Consider the following 20,666-nt stretch of genomic DNA (forward strand, 5'->3'; position numbering starts at 1 on the left):
AAGCTTTGAAACCCAGCAGTGAGGAAGGAAGAATGTTTTGCAGCCGCACCCTTAGGTTTATTTAGGTCAGTTTCTGAAACAAGACAGAAAAATGTTTATAGAACAAGCCTACAGCAAGTCACAGTGAGTGTTTACAAGGAAGAGGAGAAAGAAGGATTATGGGTAAGTATAAATAAATAAAGGCAGACTACAGAAGAATTTGAAATTAACCTCACATCAGGAACAAGACAGCCGCCCTTTCCCTATTATAGGTAATAGGCCGCAGAGCACCGCTTGCCAAGGGAAGACTAGCTTGGCTGCCCTCAGGACAGTCATGAGAAGCCGAGTGCTGAGGCCACACTCGGGAACTCACCTGCAGCCTGCTGCTGTTCTGACTGGCTAGCTTCATCTCCTCGGTCAGGTTCTCCTTACACTTCTCGGCCAGGGCCAGTCTCTTGGAGAGCGCTCGGCACTGTAGAATCAAAACATTAAATTTTATCCTGGGAAGGTGAGTGGTTTTAGTCACCAAAGCCAAAGGCCATCATTCATTCACTCACTCACTCACTCACTCACTCACTCACTCATTCATTCATTCCAAAACTCTCTGCTGAATACACATGGTGGAGAATGGGACAGGATGGAAGATAAGGCCCCACCCTCTGCTTTACTAAGGTAAAAGAGGCCTGCAGCCCAAGCTTATCAGTGTCCTCTTAGCTCCAGTGATCCCAAAGCACATAAGAGCATTCTCCATTTACACAGGACCCATTAATACTTCTGATGGGTAAAGGACACTGGTTGTCTCAAAAGGGATTGCGGCTGCCAACCACGGGCCCAACCCAAGGTAGATCCCAAATCCCTTGGGTTTTAAGTTCATCACCAGAGATCCAGTACAGGAATATCTTTGTAATCCCACCCAAAGACTTACAAAGTCTATATGGGGAAGACCAATGTTTTCTCTAGTTCTCCTAAACCCAGATGATGTAAGACAGAGCAGATAAAAAGGAAAAGAGGGGGCTGGAAAGATGGCTCAGTGGTTAAGAACACTGGCTGCTATTCCAGGAGTGCCAGGTTCAATTCCCAGCACCCACATGGCAGCTCACAACTGTCTGTAACTCCAGTTCCAGGAGATCTGACACCCTCACAACAATGCACATAAAATAAAGTTAAAAAATTATTAAAAAAACAAAAAAGGAAGAGGAAGTTTTATATCACATTGTTCAGACAAGGAGGATTTGAAGACATATTAATGTTGTCTGGACATCAGGATCGCCAACTATCCTTTCCAGTAAAGTCCTGGGGGGTGCATTACTTCCTGTTTATACTCGAGAACAAACTAGGACAATCTAAAAATTCTTGCATCATAATTGTGCTGAAAACATTTACTAAAATAGGCAGATCTCATGAAAATGAGACAGCCTGAAATTCCCCTAGTTCCTCATTTGTTCTCAAGAAAACTTCAGGACAGCTTGTACAATCAAATCATCCACTTTCCTCTGCTGGGCACTGACCCCGACCGCCCGAGAGGGAGATAGCATGCAGGGCACAGGCCATAGGAAGACAACAATCACATCTGGGACACTACCGGGGAGCAACAGGGAACCGGAAATGTTGGTATCAGCTGCACACACAGTTCAAGAATGAGCAGTTCTCCATCAGCCAGCCTGTTTCCTGTGCCCCCAAATTCTACACTGTAACAAACAGTCACAGCGACCAACCGATAAAAGGTGGGTGCAGCAGCTCCCTGTCTACTGGGAATGGCTGCTTTATTTTAAAGGAAAAACCACGAAGTCCTTGACTACCTCTAACAACTGGCTGCCTGTCCACCTCTTCATCTCTGCAATGTGGAGACAGTCACAGATAACGCTAGGTCCCAAAGGAGAGTGCTGTCTCTTCCTCTCTGGTTTAACAACTTAAGTGGTGTAATTCTGCCTGTCTCTAATGAATTCTTACTATAAAGTGTCGGATCAAAGACACACAGACCCTGTGTGCACCCAGCCAACCTTCTTCCTTCCTCATTCTTGAACATCTGTGCTTGTTTCATCCCCTTCATCTCTGTAAAGTCTGTACAGTGGACAGCGGGGTTTTAACACATGAACTAAGGAAGAAGAGGGGGAGGCGACAAAGGAAGGCCTTAGGGCTCTTGTGAGTTAAACAGGTGATGGTGTTCACTCGATCCTTTAAACTCAGGCCTGTGAACCTCCCACTCAGGAATGGAGCACGTTGGGCTGGAGAGACAGACGGCCCTGCTGGAAAACTGCTGGGAAAACTGCTGGCTGTGCAGACATGAAGGACCTCAGGGCTCCAGCAGCCCTGCAAAGAGGCCAGATGTGGCAGCACATGCCTGTCATCCCAGAGCTGGGGAGGCAGACCCAAGAGGAGCCTGGGGCCTAGCCAGCCAGCCTGTCTGACCAACAGCTCTGGTTCAGCAAGAGGCCGTGTCTGAAAGAGTGAGATGGAGGAAGGTGCCCGATGCTGACCTCTGGTTCCCACAGGTGTGTGCACAGGTGTGTGCACAGGCACGTCCCCCCACTCCCCACCCTCCACATACACATAAAGACACTGGAGAGAATTTAAAGATGGGCTGGCGAGATGACTCAGGGGTAAAGGTGCCATCGAGCCTAATGACCTGAGTTTGATCCCAGAACCCACTTGGAGGGAGAGAGAACTCTTGCAAGCTGTTCTGTCCTGTCCACATGTGCTGGCACTACCCCACACACAGTAAGGAAATGTAAAACCAAGGAAGGTCTGGTGGGTCTCACTTTTCACTTTGCACATGTACGTGTCCTCTACCGCTAACACAAATAATCTCTATTAATCCTTCAAAACTCACAACACAGGACTGCAGAAAGGCTGCCCAAGCCTGTCACCTCTCTTGCAGGAACTTGGAAATGACACACAAAGGCTTACACTTACTGAAATGAATGTGCTGGAGTGGCATATGGACTGATCACCATGAGCTATGACTGACCCAGACACACGGACAGGGATTGCAAAGGTGATAACGTCTTTCTTCCAGCAGACATGGAACCGAACCGTGACCTGACTTGAAGGTCAGGGAGAGGGAAGTGGCAATCTGATCGACCCCACTCACCTCGGCGTAGAAGTGCACTGACTTACTGTCAGCCAGCTGCAGCTGAGACGTGAGCTCCGCTATCCTTGCCATGTAGTGATTCTTAATCAGGTCTTCTCGGGACTCCACATCAGGGACCTTAGAGGACCACAAAGCACAGATGCCAGTGAGAAGGGCAATTCTAGCAAAGGGAACAAAGACCACACTTTATACCTCCTCACTAGAACCTCACAGGAGACGGCTCCCCTTCGGCTCCCCGACCCCTCAGAGGACCACCAGGCACGGCAGGAGAGCAGCCCAGTTTTCCATATCCAGCACCTGCCAGCCTGTGTCTTAGAACTCCCCAGAAGAACACAGCACCGGAGGGAAGTACTGGGAAGCCCCTCAGGCCACGTCCTTCCAGACAGCATGTTTTTCAATCACCTGTTCATTCATTCTTGTTTTTTGAAACAGAGTATTGCCAAGCATCCAGGCCTAAACTCAAATTCATAATCCCCCTGCATTGACCTCCCACATCCTTGGATTATAGGTATGAGCCATCACACACAGTTCTGACCAGGTTTTATCAGCCACAAATGTACCTTTCCAAATCTCCATCTTTCGGACTAACATGGCTTCTCTAATTGGAAAAGGGTAGAGAACAGGGGAGTATTTACTGGAACCCCGGGTTTTTTAATTAACATACAATCATTATATATACAGCACTGGGTTTCATTCATTAAGTATATATACATTTTGCCGGTCCCCCCCCCCCATCATTTCTAGATATGTCATATCTATGTTTTTCTGTAGCTTTAGAAAATCTAGGTCCCACAAGTGGGAGAAACGTGGTATTTATCTTCTGAGCCTGACTTGGTCTACTTCAGACCATCATCTCTAGTTATATCCATTTTCTTGCAAACAATACATCCTTCTTTATGGTTTCACCAAACTCCATTATGTAAATACACCACACGTTTCTTTGCCATTTCTCTGCTGACGGACACCGAGGTTGATCACATGATTTCGATACTGGGAGCAATAAACACCTAGTGTAAATGCCTCTGTGCTATGCTGACTCGTGGTCCTGGGGAACCTCTAAATTTAGAACGATTTTTTTTCACCCTTAAATTTTCTTCAGGAAAATGTAGTGCGCATAAGCATACTAATAAATTAACAAAACTGAACTGTGTGGGGCCTTTGCTCCAGATTGTTCCGGACTGGCATCTGTCCTGGTAATACTTCCAATGGCACCTAACTGCGCCAAACTGTAAATTCATGAAGCGCAGTATTGCCTCTGAAATAAAGAAGGAACAACAGACTCTACAAGCCTCCTAGAACCATCACGACCACACTACGTGACCAGCTCGGCCACTTCAGTTTTCATTTACTGGTCACATGCAGAACGGTGATCTTCAAGTGTTTCAGAATTCAGATGTGTAAGCCAATGTGACAAGTCACACCAGACCCTGCACTGTCAGAACTGCCGAAGTCGTCACTGACCATGGCACCTGCTAACCCAGGCTCTAAGCTGTTCTCTACTGAGGACAGCCTGGAAGGAGCGATAAAAGCACGTGGAAGCACCCATGAGAGAGGACACTCACTTTCCTTGTAAGAATTACCAGAAACACACACAGAGCTCCTACAGGACTCGTCCACAAACGTGCGCCACACATGCACTAATAAGCACCACCATGTCGAGTGCACATTACCTCACTGTCTGGAGTCCTGGTTAAAATCCCAATCTAGAACATAAAGAAAAAACACTGTTAGAACATTTCAGACACAAGAAGTTAAGAGCCCATAGCGTGTTCTCTTCTTGGTCTGCACTGGTCCACAGACCATTGATGACGTAGGCCAGATTGCTGTGGATGCTGAGCACGGCTTCTGCCACGAGGCACAAACTGATAACGGTTGCCAAGTGCTCTATCAAAATGCTGATTCACCCAACAAACTATCCGGGAGGATCAGGAGGGTGACTGATTTTCACCCTATCACATCATTTCCAAAGCAGTAACAATAGATGGTCCTCTGGAGACCAGTCATTAAACATACTGAACGGAAAACACAAATAAGCACTTAGTATAAAACTCAAAAGGAAAAAGCATACTTTACATGTTATCAAGACATTAATGAACATTGAGACTTAAAACAAATATATATAATTTTAGATAAATTACAGTTCAACTCCATTTTTCTACAGTTTAAGACTTAAACAATGGGTCTGGCAGTGGCTTAGTGGTAAGAGCTCGCCTCATATGCACAGGCCCTAGGTTCAACCCTGGCCACTACCACCATCCCTTAAAAAAAGAAAGAGATGTCAAAAACAGGGATGACTGCAGAATTCAAATTACTGCCCAAGGTGGTAGGGTGGGTGGAGGGTGTTAGGACTTAAGAAACTACTGGAGCCGGGCGGTGGGGGCGCACACCTGTAATCCCAGCACTCGGGAGGCAGAGGCAGGTGAATCTCTGTGAGTTCAAGGCCAGCCTGGTCTACAGAGCTAGTCCAGGACAGGCTCCAAAGTTACAGAGAAACCCTGTCTCAAAAAAAAAAAAAAAAAAGAAAGAAAGAAAGAAAGAAAGAAAAAAGAAAAAGAGAGAAAAAGAAAACTACTGGAGACTTTTTTCCCAATGGGATCTGCTAATCAGGGATAACCCGCAGTGGGCAGTGTCCATACAGTCTCAACCATCCTCAAATGCATCCTTCTTTTATCCCCCAGCCTCTGCCCACTATCTTTTTGGAGACAGTTTCACTATATAAGCACGCTGGCCACGCACGAACTCACGGCAATCCTCCCGGCTTAGGCAGCCAGGGGCTGGGATCACAAGTGTGCCTGCCCTGTGTCCAGCTTCCCAGAGTGTTACTCTGAGGACTGAGAGCTGTGAATTCATGGATGTTCACCTATCTAGCTACAAGAGTCTGCCATAAGAATTTCTGGTTACAGAAGAGCTGCAATTTTCTCCTCAGTGAAGCAAGAGCAGCAATTTCTTTAAGTTAAAGCTGCTTAGAACAACCCACGGATCATTTGATTTGGTGTAATCAAAGATAACTATATTTGATGAGATAAAATGCAAAGCTGTGCCTATGTCCCTTTACCTCTCCCACTCATTACTCCCAGGTTTGAAAACGTGAACCATACAGAGTCCTTCAAAGGAATAGTCTATAAATGGAAGGAATATTCTGGCATGTGTTCTTTTCAATCTTTTCTCATGTTCCAATGCAATCTTATTAGAACATATTTGGCAAGGAAGATCAAAAAACTTGTAATATTCATGTCTTCTGGTTCTGCAGCTCTTTCTTAAGACTTATTTCTCTTAATCATGTATATACATGTATGTCTGTGTGTGGGTTTGTGCACCACGAGTTCAGCGTCTCCAAAGTTTAGATGAGGGCATCAGATCCCTTGGAGATGGAGTTATAGGAGGCTGTGAACTACCTGACCTGGGCACAGGGAACCAAATTCAGGTCCCCCACAAGATCAGAACCTGCTCTGAGCTGCTGAGCCATGTCTCCAGTCCTACTCAGTAATTCCAACCCTAACCTAAGAGTGTACCCCATGGAAATGACCTAATATGTGGAGAGAATCTTGAATAACAAATGTATGATAGTTACGACAGTGAAACATAACCTGTGCTCAACCACAGGGAAGCTAAGATGTGTTAGAGATGGAATGCTGGGGGCAGTTTCTACCTCTCTGATGGTGCATTAACCTTATGCTAAAGTCTAAAATTTTTATCAATCAGGTATGAAATTTTGTAGAAAGAAATTTAGTAGTACTATTTATTCATGATAATGCCATTGATTTTCTTCTTATTTAATCTCTTGTTATTTTTAGTTACCTCTAATGTACGTGGATAATTTTTATATCTAACATATATTTGAAAAGCTCACTAATTTAAGCAGTGTTTTTAATTAAAACAAAATGTGAACATTTGTATTGCTCTGCATTTTTTCCTTCTTGGATTATGACCTTTTTTTTACAATAATGAACCGGTGGCTACATGGTTGAATTCAGTGCTGTATATTTTAATTAAAATAATTAACATTTGGCCTCTGAAACGCTACAGGGCTTCAGACAGTCAATTTATATCCGGTATTGCTTATTTGGCCTTAAAGTGACCTCTTGGATTGAAGGCTGTGTCCCTTCTGAATCAACTGACTCTGAACCAGGCAGCTTGCTTCTCTCACCCCAGATAAAGGCAGTTCAAGGTGTGCCCACCCACAGCCACTGCTACAGACTTAGTTCTCACTGTGTTCACCTAAGGGTGGCAGAGGAGATTGGAAAAAAAAAAAAAGCTAGAAAGCAGAAACAGCAAAGTCAGCAAAATGGTCTCTTCCCCTCGCCGTCTGCCACAGGGGAGGCAGGGCCAGGCCCTCGGGGCAGGGATCTGCCATGCGCAGCGGAGAAAGCGAAGTTCATGCGCAGACTCTTCCCACCCTCATCTCCCACCTTCGACTCCTGATCAGGTTTAAATCCACTCACATCACCTCTCCTGCAACATCTTCCTCCACCCACTGGCTTTCCCTGTGACTTCACAACTCTCTGTGTGGAAGGCAGGGAAGCTTCTACTAGATAGAAACAACCAACGGAGGGCGACTATTCCACTATGTGTAGCAGCGTGTGAAAGTCTAGAGGAGGCACCCAGGCTTTCCCTAACTCTGAACAGAAATAGCAGCTCAACTACGTTTCAATTCCAGAGTCAGAGAGCAGGGAAGAGCTGCTGGTGGGAGGAGAGGGCACCAGGGTGACAGGAGTCATGAGTAAGCAGACATCTGGGGACAAGAACAGTCGCGAAGACAGGCGAGGCAAAATGCAAAGAAGAGTACCGAGAGCAGAATTCGGTTTGGTTTCCCCCAGGGAAATGAGCACCATTTGGCTAGAAAGACAGGTATCCAAGCACGCTGAATGCCAACCAAAGGAACTGAATTCCACAGGTGACAGGAAGCCACTGAAGCCCAGGAGCCGGAGACTGTGCTAATTCCTAACCAGACTCCAGGAAAAGCACAGACGGCACTTGTGAGGTGGGTGGGGAAAGAGACATTGAAGAGGTGATGGGCAGGAACAGAAGACAAGGCCGTGTGCACACACGCTGACTGAACACCCCACTCAAGCAAGAGCAACTTCCAAATGCATCAGTCCATAGTACAGTCGCCATGTGAGCCCAATGCTGTCTGGTACTAAAGAATCTTCATGTCCCTGGGAATCATCATTTACATGTAGGAAAAGTGTTTGCCATTCTAGGCCGCACGGAAAAAACAGGCCTTGGCTTTCAGCCACTGACATCGGTGCCAGTATACTGGTTTCCAATGCCATCTCCCCAGAAAACCTAGCAGCCACCAAAGCCTGAGTGGCCTCAGGGAAGTTGTTTCTGCTTCCCTCACCAACAGTACAATGGACAATGCCTCCAGTTTCACACCCTACAATCGCACCTGAGGACAGACTGAGATAATACACTGCCATGTTTTCAGACCCTGCCGCAACTAGTGCATAACCTCGGGGCTAGTCTGGAACCATGGGTACTTCCTGGCCACCAACACCTCTACAGCCAGCACAAGTGTAAGTGAAAGGAAAGAATGGATGTAGGGCATGCAGGCGTGTCAGACAGTGGGCAACAGTCAGACAGGGGAATAGTCAGACAGTGGAGAACAGTCAGACAGGGGAATAGTCAGACAGAGGAGAACAGTCAGACAGTGGAGAACAGTCACAGAGTGGAGAACAGTCAGACAGTGGGCAACAGTCAGACAGAGGAGAACAGTCAGACAGTGGAGAACAGTCAGACAGAGGAGAACAGTCAGACAGTGGAGAACAGTCAGACAGTGGAGAACAGCCAGACAGTGGAGAACAGTCAGACAGTGGAGAACAGTCAGACAGAGGAGAACAGTCAGACAGTGGAGAACAGTCAGACAGAGGAGAACAGTCAGACAGTGGAGAACAGTCAGACAGTGGAGAACAGTCAGAGGAAAACAGTCAGACAGTGGAGAACAGTCAGACAGTGGGGAACAGTCAGACAGTGGAGAACAGTCAGACAGTGGAGAACAGTCAGACAGAGGAGAACAGTCAGACAGAGGAGAACAGTCAGACAGAGGAGAACAGTCAGACAGAGGAGAACAGTCAGACAGTGGAGAACAGTCAGACAGAGGAGAACAGTCAGACAGTGGAGAACAGCCAGACAGTGGGGAACAGTCAGACAGTGGGGAACAGTCAGACAGTGGGGAACAGTCAGACAGAGGAGATCAGTCAGACAGTGGGGAGCAGTCAGACAGTGGGGAACAGTCAGAGCAGAATAGTCAGATGGAGGGGAACTGTCAGACAGTGGGGAACAGTCAGACAGTGGAGAACAGTCAGACAGTGGGGAACAGTCAGACAGTGGAGAACAGTCAGACAGTGGGGAACAGTCAGACAGTAGGGAACAGTCAGACAGTAGGGAACAGTCAGACAATGGGGAACAGTCAGACAATGGGGAACAGTCAGACAGTGGGGAACAGTCAGACAGTGGGGAGCAGTGAGACAGTGGGGAGCAGTGAGACAGAGGGGAACAGTCAGACAGACAGTGGGGAAAAGTCAGACAGTGGGGAACAGTGAGACAGAGGGGAACAGTAAGACAGAGGGGAACAGCCAGACAGCGGGCAACAGCCAGACAGCGGGCAACAGCCAGACAGCGGGGAACAGTCAGGGTGGAGAACAGTCAGACAGCAGGGAACAGTCAGAGTGGAGAACAGTGAGACAGTGGGGAACAGTGAGACAGACAGTGGGGAACAGTCAGCAGCATTCTCTAACTTTGAGGGTCGCATATCAGGTATTTGCATTACAGTTCATAACAGTGGTTTAAAAGAGCATGGCCCTCATAGACTCATAGGGAGTGGCACTATTAGGAGGCGTGACCTTACTGGAGTAGGTGTGGCCTTGCTGGACGAAGTGCGTCACTAGAGGATGGGCTTTAAGGTCTCAGAAGAGCAAGCCATGCCCAGTGTGGCATTCTTTTCCCGCTGCCTGTGGATCAAGATGTGGGACTCTCAGCTCCTTCTCCAGCACCATGTCTACCTGCATGCCACCATGCTGTACCATGGTGACAATGGACTAAATCTCTGAATGGGTGAGCCACCCCAATTAAAGGTTTTCCTTTATAAGAGTTGCTGTGGTCATGGTGTCTCTTCACAGCAATAGAAACCCCAACTAAGACAGAAGCAAAATTACAGTTATGAAGTAGCAATGAAATAACTGTATAATTGGGGTCACTACAATGTAAGGAACTACATTAAAGTGCCACAGCATTAGGAAGGTTGAGAACCACTTTTCTGGGGCTTATACCACACCTGTACACCCGTCACTCATAGCCACAGGCCTATACTCCTGTCATGCATGAGCCCCACTGGCTGCAGCTAGGTCTGAGGCACACCAGGAGAGTGATGGCATCAGTGAGCCAGAGCACCACAGCCCTCCTCAGCCCTCCCCCTGCACAGACTGCTCTGACTCTGACACCTTCCCTCTCTGATTTCCCTTTCTCTTGAATTTCCTAGTTTCTTTCTCAATTACATACAGAGTGTTGTAACTAGAGAACTTGGTGGAAAATAATCATGACTTCTGTAATGCCAAGAGAGCTGTTTCTTTACCTTCCAAACTGCTACAGTTAGAAAGAAGGTGGGACATGAGGCTGTGAGACCGTCTGCCCGGTGACTGCTGACTTAGAAGAGTGTGTCTGAGAGGTTTTAGGTTACATGCACATTCTGAGCTTTGCAATTTCTGGGACACACTATAGAATTCTTTCAAAGTGATGTTAGTGGTCATTCTAACAAAGTTAAGTATTTGTGGGGTTGGAAATTTAGCTCAGTGACAGAGCACTCACCCAGCAAGTGCAAGGCCCTGGGTTCAGTCCTCAGGGCAGGGAGGATGGGAGTGGGCTAGAAAATTCCAAAAAAAAAAAACCCCAGAAAACAAGGTAACTAGAAGGTTAGGTATTGGTCCTTGGTTGGAAACACGACTCCATCTTGGAACTGTTTTCAAAGAGAAGCAGAATCATCCTAGATTTGACTTACCACATCTACTCCAGACACACAGCTCTGGCCATGTGGCCATCCAGTAAACTCTTCTGTAATTTAACGGAGTTACTTTCTGAAGGAGACAAGCTGCCTCTATTTAAAGTACAGGGAACCTGATACGTGATTCAGACAGGCTTGTTTGCATCTCCCAAATTCACCTGTGATGGAATTAGAAGGAAAGGCCCTTGGAGATGGCCTACTGGACATTTACAAAACAGACCAGGGAGGCTGGTCCACCCCTTCAACATAGGGCAGCATGACTGGAAAGGCAGCCAGCAGTGAACCAGGAAGACACCGGCTCTTGGCCTTCCCAGCCTCCGACTCCTTCTACCATTTTGTTATAGGTACAGGAACGAACAGGTTGGGTCTTTATCGGTTAGCACTGACATAAACCATGGGTTAGCGCAAGCAGGAAGACACTCACCAGACTGGCACTCTGCACAGGCTCTGACGGGACCTTCGCTGCAGCTTCCTCCTGGCAGGGAGCAGTGGACACAGTGGCGTTCTCCTGGGCCAGCCCAAGCAGCTGTGCACCGCCCACACTCCTCAGCCTGTCTGCATGCCGCTGGCTTTCCTTCTCCAGCTTGATTTTGGCTAACTGTGCTTCTAACATCCAATGTTCCTTTTCCTGCTCCAGTTTAGAAATCTTTTCCAAACTCTGCTGAACCTGGAAAAGTAAAAGGGTTTTCCACCTTAGAGAATGACAGGGACAGAGTGTAAAGACACTGGAAATTTTTATATTGGACACCAAAGGAACAACGCTAAATTCAGAAACGAAGCCAACTATTTAAAAATCTGTATCCATCAAAGGACTTCATGGGAAGACAGCTCAGTCAGGAAGTGTGGGTCTGGGTTTGCTGCCCAGAACTCATCCTAACAAACAATCCCAGCTCTGAGGAGGTGTGGGGCCCTGGAGCTCTCCACAGCCTACATGGTGAGTTCCCAGCCAGGCTAGCTCTCTCTTGGGGTAGGGGTGGACAGTGCCTGAGAAACACCAGTAGCTCAAGACTCCTCTGGCCTCCATGGGCCTGCACAGACAGTGAAAGAGGCGTTCAAAGGGTGGAGAGGGTTATGAAGAGCATCCAGTACAGACATGCTCCCTGAACACATGGAGGATCCTTCATGGGCAGACGTGTTTCTGTGATACTCAAATCGTATACAGAATTCCTGAAATTCAAGACAAAGACACCAAGGCAGAAAACAGCAAAAGCAGAAACCAGTAGTCAGAGAAGCGCAGGAATAAACTACTGCCACAGAGGCACTGCTTGTCCCTGGCGCTAAACACACTCTCCCACTTTACTAAAATTCAAAAAGCACAAAAGTGGGTGTCTGGGGGACATGTGGGCTTTCTTCATGAGCGAAGAGTGCAGGCCAGGCCTGAAAGAGCATATATGTGCTACACAGCACAATTTCATTATGAAAACTCCGTATCGGCCAACAAAACCAGTCTAAGAAAAATTAATTAGAAAAAGAGAGAAACAAAGCCAATCTGTGGTGTGAGTATGCAGACAAGGGGCAACGCGTGTACACACACACACACACACACACACACACACACACACACACACTTCCAATAGTGGGTTTACTTGTAAAAACTGTGGCATGCATTAGGGGTTTGTACACCTTTATGTACGTTACACTTTCTTTGAAACAGTAATTTTGTTGGGTGGAGAGCTGCCCCATCAGTTAGGAGCACTAGCTGTTCTTGCACAGGACCTAAGTTTGGTTCCCAGCACCCACATCAGATGCCCATGGAGGCCAGAGGAGGACATCAGATCCCCTAGGACCAGAGTTACAGACATTTCTGAGCTGCCCTGGGAATCGAACCAGGGTCCTCTAGAAAAGCAGCCAGTGTTCTTAACGACTATGCCATTTTTTCCAGTCTTATAAGGAGTGTTCCCCCAAATTAAAAATAAATCAAATGTTAAAGTTATTTAACTAAATCTCTGACAAAAATCTAAACTGATATCAGTTTATACCAATTTTTGAAGAAATAGTACCTTCCACACAATCTACTTCCCCAACTCAACTGACAACTGAAGGAAACAGCCTAATGAATCTCCCTCCGCCCTCTCCTTTACAGTCTCGGTGTTCCTCATCATCCATACACCTCAACACCCTTCTACAGCCTGTGTTCCTCATCATCTACACACCTCAACACCCTTCTACAGCCCGTGTTCCTCATCATCTACACACCTCAACACCCTTCTACAGTCTGTGTTCCTCATCACCTACACACCTCAACACCCGTCCACAGGTTGACCACTTGTGCTTTTTACCAACTCCAGGATGTTCGCAGTGCCATACCTGCTGGGCGAGGCCTTCCCGACTCTCCGTAGAGCTGAGAAGAACCCGGCGGTTCGCCACTGCTTCCCCGTAAGGCACGGACTCGGAGAGGGGCTGCGGGGAAAGCGCTGCAGTCATTAAGGATCCAACACACTAGGTTAGAACACTGAGAAGCGTGCACCATAGACCAAGCCGCTTGCCAACACAGACCACGTCCTTTCTTACGCGTGGAAAGAAAAACGCATTTTAAAGGGGAACGGAGACAGGACATTGTCATGGCAACTGTACCCCTCTCCAACTCGAGCTCTGTGCACGTGTGCCAGAATGCAGGCGGAGGCAGAACAGGAAACAGGAGCAGACAAGGTACACGGAGTCTCCTGTGACAAACGCTGCCTCCCGCTCAGGCAAGACAGGATGGCCTGACAGGAACGGTCAGAGAAAGAGCGAGGGGCTTCTTTCACATTTAATCCTGGCCTGTCTGAGATGAACTACTCAAAGTAGATGAAAAAAACACAGCTGCATGTTTCCATAACCTCGGGAAAAGGGCTTTGACTAAGAATGGCCACCGCAGCAGAAAGAGATCCAGTAGGAAAAAGAAGAAAATAAAGCAAAGACAAAACCAACCAACCAAAACACCAGGAAGAAGACCTGTTGAATGATAAATAACATGGGATCAAAACCCGCAGGGTGGCGAATGGCTCAGTGGGCTAAGACACTTGTTATCAAGGCTGACAACCTGAGTTCAATCCCAGGGCCCACGTGGTGAGGAAGGAGGACTCCTCCAGGTTGTCCTCAAAGTTCCACATACATGCCATGGCACGTGCGATGCTCCCACCTGCAGCCATTCAAAATAAGTAAAACCTAAAAGTTTCTACTCTAAAAAAAAATACCATACCAAAATGGTAGATAATACTTTCTATATAAACATGATTACAATTCTTAATATAGGTAGGGATGGATATGTCCTTGGCACATTATATATATGTAAGAAACTGTCAGAGAATAAATTAAAAATATTCTTTAAAATTCTTAATATATAGGGAACTCTTTCCATTTTAGCTAGGAATTTTTATTTTAAAACAGACTTCAACAGAGAGCAGATAGAACAAATGATGACCATGAAAAGCCACCCTACCTGACTAGTCAACAGAGACATGCACATTAAAACAATACAGAACTGCTCTCTGAGCCAGGCAAACACCAAGCTTATGTACAAACAGGTGACAGTCTGAGTGTAGTCTGGAACACTGAATTGCAGAAGTGAAAAAAAAAAAGAAATATATTTATAATTTTTTCTAACTATAGTAAGAATATGTAGTAATTGAAATATCAGAAAATGAAGTTTTACTCCTAATCTTACCACCCACGTGTGACTCTTCCCTTTGTTAGACTATGTCTAAATGCAAAACACTGACATAGTACATGTGTACACAGAGACTATGAAATCAAAATGTATCTCCTCTGAATATATTCTTCTAGAAGCTTTTACCCTCCCAATGCATTGTGTATATTCCATACATATTTTATACACATCATACATATGTATGATATAAACCATTATTAATGACTGCAGCCATGCAACACTACCCCTACCTGATGGTCATTATTCTGATGGCTCTCTAGTATTTCATTCTATGAATGTGCAATGGTTTAACTATTCCACTGCTGTGGGTGTGTAGGCTGTTGCCTGTTTTTCACTGTTGTATACAGTGCTACATGTAGTGAGTATAGTTTGTGCTTTAGCATTTCAACTACACAACACATATAAACATTCTTAAAGTAGAACACTCCAGGTAAATCATGCCTAATTTCAGATTCAATTCAGGGGTAATCATAATTACCAGCTTGACATGTATGCCTGGGCCCTTTGCACATTTATAAGCATCTCTATAGATCTATGCACACTGCATAGAATTTCTTGTCATTTTCTTAAACCTAAGTTTCACTGTATAATTTGCTTTTTGCATTCAGAATATTTCAGGGAACTGTCGGTCACTCTGTATGTGGTGCCCACTGCATTCCTGCTCGAATGAAGCAGAGTTTATACTACGGACGCTTTGTGGTTCATTGAGGTTTCCTTTGACTGATGAGCGCTTGAGGGGCAATCTGACTTTTCGCCATCTACAGTAGTAACACTGCTGTAGCCCCTGTAAACATCCTGCAGGCACATGTGTGGACCACGAAGAGTCAAATGTTTAAAGCCACCAAGTCTGCAGGACTTACAGTTCTCCCACTCCATCTCTTCTGGGGCAGCCCTAGCCATGTGTAAGGCTACCTGGTGTCCTAGGGTTGTCTAACTCATGTCTTGATGACTGATTCTGCAGAAGGGAACTGCTGACTAAAGTCTGTGAGTGCTTCCCTTGTTCCAAAAGAAACACAGAAAGGACATGCTTGCAGTGGCACACACCCCAACCCAAGATCCCAAGTAAGTACATGAGTGACTGTTAGCAGCAGCACACAAACCTTTCTCAAAGCCTTCATGTAGGCAGCAGCTTTCTTCTTGTACTGTAGCATGCATTCAGCTGAAAGGGGACTAATGAATCCACTGGCTGTCTTGGGCCCGTAGCTCAGTGAAGCAATAAAGTAGTCCACGTTGTTGCTGAAGAAAGATGCAATCTAAACACAGCACGACAAGAAAACATTCTATTTTCCAACGGTGATCTAAAATATCTACCTCGCAGTTCTGCAGTGGGTTTGAACAAGAATGGCCCCCATAGGTTCCTATGTCTGAATGTTTGGTCCCCAGTTAGTGGAACTATTTGGGAAGGATTAGGAGGTGTGGCCCTGTTAGAGAAGTATGGACTTCTTGGAAGAGAAGTGTCACCAGGGGTGGGCTTTGAGATTTCAAAAGCCCATGCCAGGCCCAGTCTCTGTCTACCTGCAACTTTCAGCTCATATGTAAGCTCTCAGCTATTGCTCCAGTCCCACACCTGCCACCAAGTTCCCCACCATGATGATCATGGACTGGCCCTCTGAAACTGTAAGCACGCCCCCCAGTTAAATGCTTCCTAAATTGCCATGGTGTTCCATCACAGCAATCCAAGAGTCACTAAGACAAAGTCTCAGAGCAGTCGCAATGGAGATGAAATTTCAACACCTGACCCCGACCTACACCTATTTACTTGCAAATACCTTCACAATGTGTGACAGAAATGAGACACCCAATAAATGAGAAGACGTCAGACATGCCCACTGTTTAGCTTCTGTCCCTCTGTAGGTGACTGACTTTCTTTTTTGAGACAGGATCTCATTATGTAGCTTTGGTTGGCCTAGAACTCACTCTGTAGACCCGGCTGGCCTTGATCTCACTGAGATCAGCCTGCCTCTGTCCTCAAAGTGCTGGGATTAAAGGTGTGCACCATGCCCAGCTGTTTCTCATAAACTATAACTTCTGTACTGATCTCAAGCTATGTTTGGGTTTATGTTAACTTTGAATATCTTATATCCCAACAGAATAGATATGATATAAGCATATTAAATACGTACTCTCTACCTAAAATCTTAACTTGTTAATAGAATAGAAAACAAGACTAAACACGCAGATTCTTGTCATTCATGGATTTAGTATTTGTTCAGTCCATGTAACAGCTACAAAGACCCATAACAACAATTTTGCTGAGCTATGATTTTTAATTCTACAGTGCTACACGAAGTGGTGATATAAAGAAAATGTCTGGCTAAATATCCTTGCTACAAAAAGAAGTCCTGGATAAACTAGCAGGTGTTCTATCTTGGTTAGTATGAGAAAGTGATTTGTGAAGTGTTCTACCTTGACAAACATTGCTCAAAACTAAGCAACCAAACTTTAATCATCTACAGGTTTTACTTTTTACCAGTCTTTTACAGCATCAAGTAAACCTCAGGGTTAGGTACAATATGGCCCATGTGAGTGAACATTTAGTCCCAGCTGGTGGTGTTTTGAGGCTGTGGAAACTTCAGGGTATGGGGTCTTGCCGGAGGAAGCAGCCGGGGGGGGGGGGGGGGGGGGGGGGTCATCATGGTAACAGCTCTGCTAGTCCCTATGGGACTCCTGCCTCCTGCCTGCAGAGATGATGTCACCAGCTCCCCTCACTGCCAAGGACCCACCACACCTTCACCACCACGGCAGATGTGTCTCCTCACACCATGAGCCAAAGACAGCAAGAGACATTCCAAAGTGGACAGAGAAAGACCATGAGGCCTCAACCCCACACAACGACCTCCAGGCAACTGAGGAGTGCTCAGAGGGGGAGAAACGGTCCTCCCCAGGGAAGAGCACACCAGATGGTAACCCAATACCAACGGTCAGCCCTGAACACACACATATATAACATTATACAGACTGAGGGTGGCGGCAGGAACCTTCCTGGAGTAAGTACCCTGACACCAAGGAGAGTTGGAGAGACTGGATGTCACCAGGGGACTGAAGCTGTCAACACAAATGGGGCAGTTTTTATAGAGGTATACATGGCCGTCGGCAGGCTGTTAAAGACAACCACCCATGGCTTAACATTTCTCCAGGTCACTCTGTCCCAGGGAGCAGGTGACATCATGCTTGGAAAAAAGGCAGGACAAGCAGTACTTTAAGTAAATCCCTAAACAGATCAATAAATCAGTATCTAGTGACTGGTCTTTTCTTGCTTACTCTGCTTCATGAGCAGGTTATACTTAGGGACATATTCACATGTAACAACAATTCATCATTCCTTTCTTCCCAAAGAGTGGTGTATAAGAGGGTTAGAAGGAGGAAAGGGAAGAAAGGAATGATGTCATTACATTATAACCTCAGAAATAGGCCTGGAGAGATGGCTCAGAGGTGAAGAGCACTGACTGCTCTTCCAGAGGTCCTGAGTTCAATTCCCAGCACCCACATGGTGGCTCACAACCACCTGTAATGAGATCTGGCGCCCTCTTCTGATGTGTAGGGATGCCTATAGGCGGAACACTGTATATATAATAAATAAATCTTAAAAAAAAAAAATCTCAAAAATAAAGTAATGAACAACTAAACCTCTTCTCCATTTAATTGCTTCCTGCAAGCCATTTGGTCACAGATAAGGAAACTATCAAATACTGGTAGTGTTTGATGAAGTCAGTGCTCAGGGCTGGGGAGGTGGCTCAGCGGTAAAGGGTCTGCTGCCAGCCTGATAACCTGAGTTCAACCTCCAGGCTCCACGGGTAGAAGGAAAGTCTCACTCCCACAAGCTGTCCTCTGACCTTTCCAGCCGTGCCATGGCATGAACACTGCCCGCCAAATCAAAAGAAGAAAGGTTTTCTTTTATAAATCAGAATTCAAAAACTTAGGTAACAAATTGTGTGTGTGAGTGTGTGTGTGTGTGTGTGTGTGTGTGTGTGTGTGTGTGTGTATGGGGAGGGAAGACACCAGGGGGAGAGGAAGGGATTGGGGATAAGAGGGAATGGGGCTGAACACAATCAAAGTACAACGACAGATGTGTAAGAAATATCCTAATGTAGCAGGTGGTGGTGGCGCACACCTGTAATCCCATCACTCGGGAGGCAGAGGCAGGCGGATCTCTGTGAGTTTGAGGCCAGCCTGGTCTACAGAGTGAGTTCCAGGACAGGCGCAAAGCTACACAGAGAAACCCTGTCTCAAAAAACAAACAAAACAAAACAAACAAACAAAAAATGATAATGAAACCACTGCTTTGTATCTAAAGTAAAAAATTGAAAACTACTTTGGAGGGTTTAAAAAACAGTAAGTGACCCTCTCATTCACCATCATGCTGAACAGTGTTTTAAATATTATACAGATGGTTCAACTGAAGAAAACTGGGGGACATATTGGGTAATGGTGAAAAAAGTAAAACATTGTTTAAAAAAAAAGAAAGAAAGACCTTAAGGTTTGGGGATGTAGCAGAGTCGCCGTCTACCATGCCCAGGACCCTGGTTCAACCCTAGCCTCCTCCCCACTCCTGCCACACACACACAGACCTTATCTCCACAATCCTTTTACAGATCAATTTTCTGGTCCCTTTTTTCAAAGGAGCACATTCCAGGGCTGAACTGAGGTTGGGATAAGCCGAGCATGCTCACCTTCCCTGCTCCGTTCGTTAGAGCCATTGCCGACGACAGGACACAGTCGTTAGTGGTTACCAGCTTCTGGGTTGCTGTTGGAAGCTCATGCTCTATAGAGGCCTTCTGACTATAATGTTTGGAAATGTCTATAAGAAAACCAATGAGATGCAAACATTACTATTTACATACCAGTCACACGCCGCTAGCCAGCCTGCTCCATTCTCACAGCTTGACTTCCAGGTTTATTAAGGGCATTTGAAAGCAATGACCCCAAGTATCAAGACTGTGCTGCATCAGCTGGCCACAAAGTGAATAGGATGTGGGGTGTGTGTGTGTGTGTGTGTGTGTGTGTGTGTGTGTGTGTGTATGCACACATGTGTGCACAGGTGCACAAGGAGGCAGAGGAGGGTATTGGAGCCTATGAAGCTGGAATCACAAGCTTTTGTGGGCCACCTGATGTGGGTGCTGGGATTGCAACACTGGTCCTCAGCAAGTGCTCTTAACCACTGAACCATCTCTCCAGCCCCTGTATGCAACTCTTAGTACAGTTCTCTATTCAGAGAAAAATTGCAGAGACTTTCTGTAGCCCTCGGCCAACTTTCCATCTAATGTCAGTATGTTTGTTTCAGTACTAAGGATCAAAACCAGCTCAGCAAGCTCCACCTCTGAGCTCTGAGTATTACCTTTCAGTTGTCACTATGAAGGAAGGTACCAACAGATTGGCACATTACTATTATAGTCAATGTCTGAAAATAAATGATTCTCCTCTACATACTCATATGATATCCAAGTACATAAAATTTCAGTCAACATGTGTTATAAAACTTGCCAGCCCCTAAAGCAGACATTTTCTTGCTTCATCAACTGAAAATGTGACTCGATAGTTTGCTGGCACCATGGAATACACAGTTTCCCGGGTGTGCCGTCTTGGTTGGCAGGTAATCTGGTACTTGTGACACAGGTGCAATACTGAGAACCACGTCCTCGTGGAGGCTACGATTCTACCACGCTGTTGTTTTCTCTTCATTTGATCCAAAGGCTTTCCTTATTCAGGTGTACTCTGACATTCAGTTTTAACTCCAACAAAGCCCACAGGAATGACATGACCTAAACCACAGGGTTTTTTTTCCTTGTATATTTCTCGGTCTCCTATGAGGCTACTTGCATCAGAGCTCCCAAACGAAAAGCAAATAATCCCTCCACATACAACACTATCAAAAGGTCAATTCATACCACCAATGTAATTAATATCATGAGTTTAATTAATGAATATCATGAGTGTAATTAATGCCATTGAAT

The 20,666-nt window shown here is 45.9% G+C and overlaps 1 protein-coding gene across 1 annotated transcript in view; it reads right to left on the bottom strand.

The window, feature by feature from the left end:
- The window catches only part of Ppp1r21 (protein phosphatase 1 regulatory subunit 21), a 60,814-nt gene that overhangs the window by 4,906 nt on the left and 35,242 nt on the right, over window positions 1-20,666 (bottom strand). Inside the window, exons 14-20 of the mRNA XM_036170672.1 lie at window positions 19,386-19,513; window positions 15,816-15,968; window positions 13,374-13,466; window positions 11,491-11,733; window positions 4,741-4,773; window positions 3,071-3,187; window positions 353-451 (exon numbers count right to left, since the gene is read on the bottom strand). Of these exons, the coding sequence (XP_036026565.1) occupies window positions 353-451; window positions 3,071-3,187; window positions 4,741-4,773; window positions 11,491-11,733; window positions 13,374-13,466; window positions 15,816-15,968; window positions 19,386-19,513 (866 nt within the window). The remainder of the gene's footprint in view (window positions 1-352; window positions 452-3,070; window positions 3,188-4,740; window positions 4,774-11,490; window positions 11,734-13,373; window positions 13,467-15,815; window positions 15,969-19,385; window positions 19,514-20,666) is intronic.

Source organism: Onychomys torridus, chromosome 21 (genome assembly GCF_903995425.1).
Source record: "Onychomys torridus chromosome 21, mOncTor1.1, whole genome shotgun sequence".
Taxonomy (NCBI): Eukaryota; Metazoa; Chordata; class Mammalia; order Rodentia; family Cricetidae; genus Onychomys; species Onychomys torridus.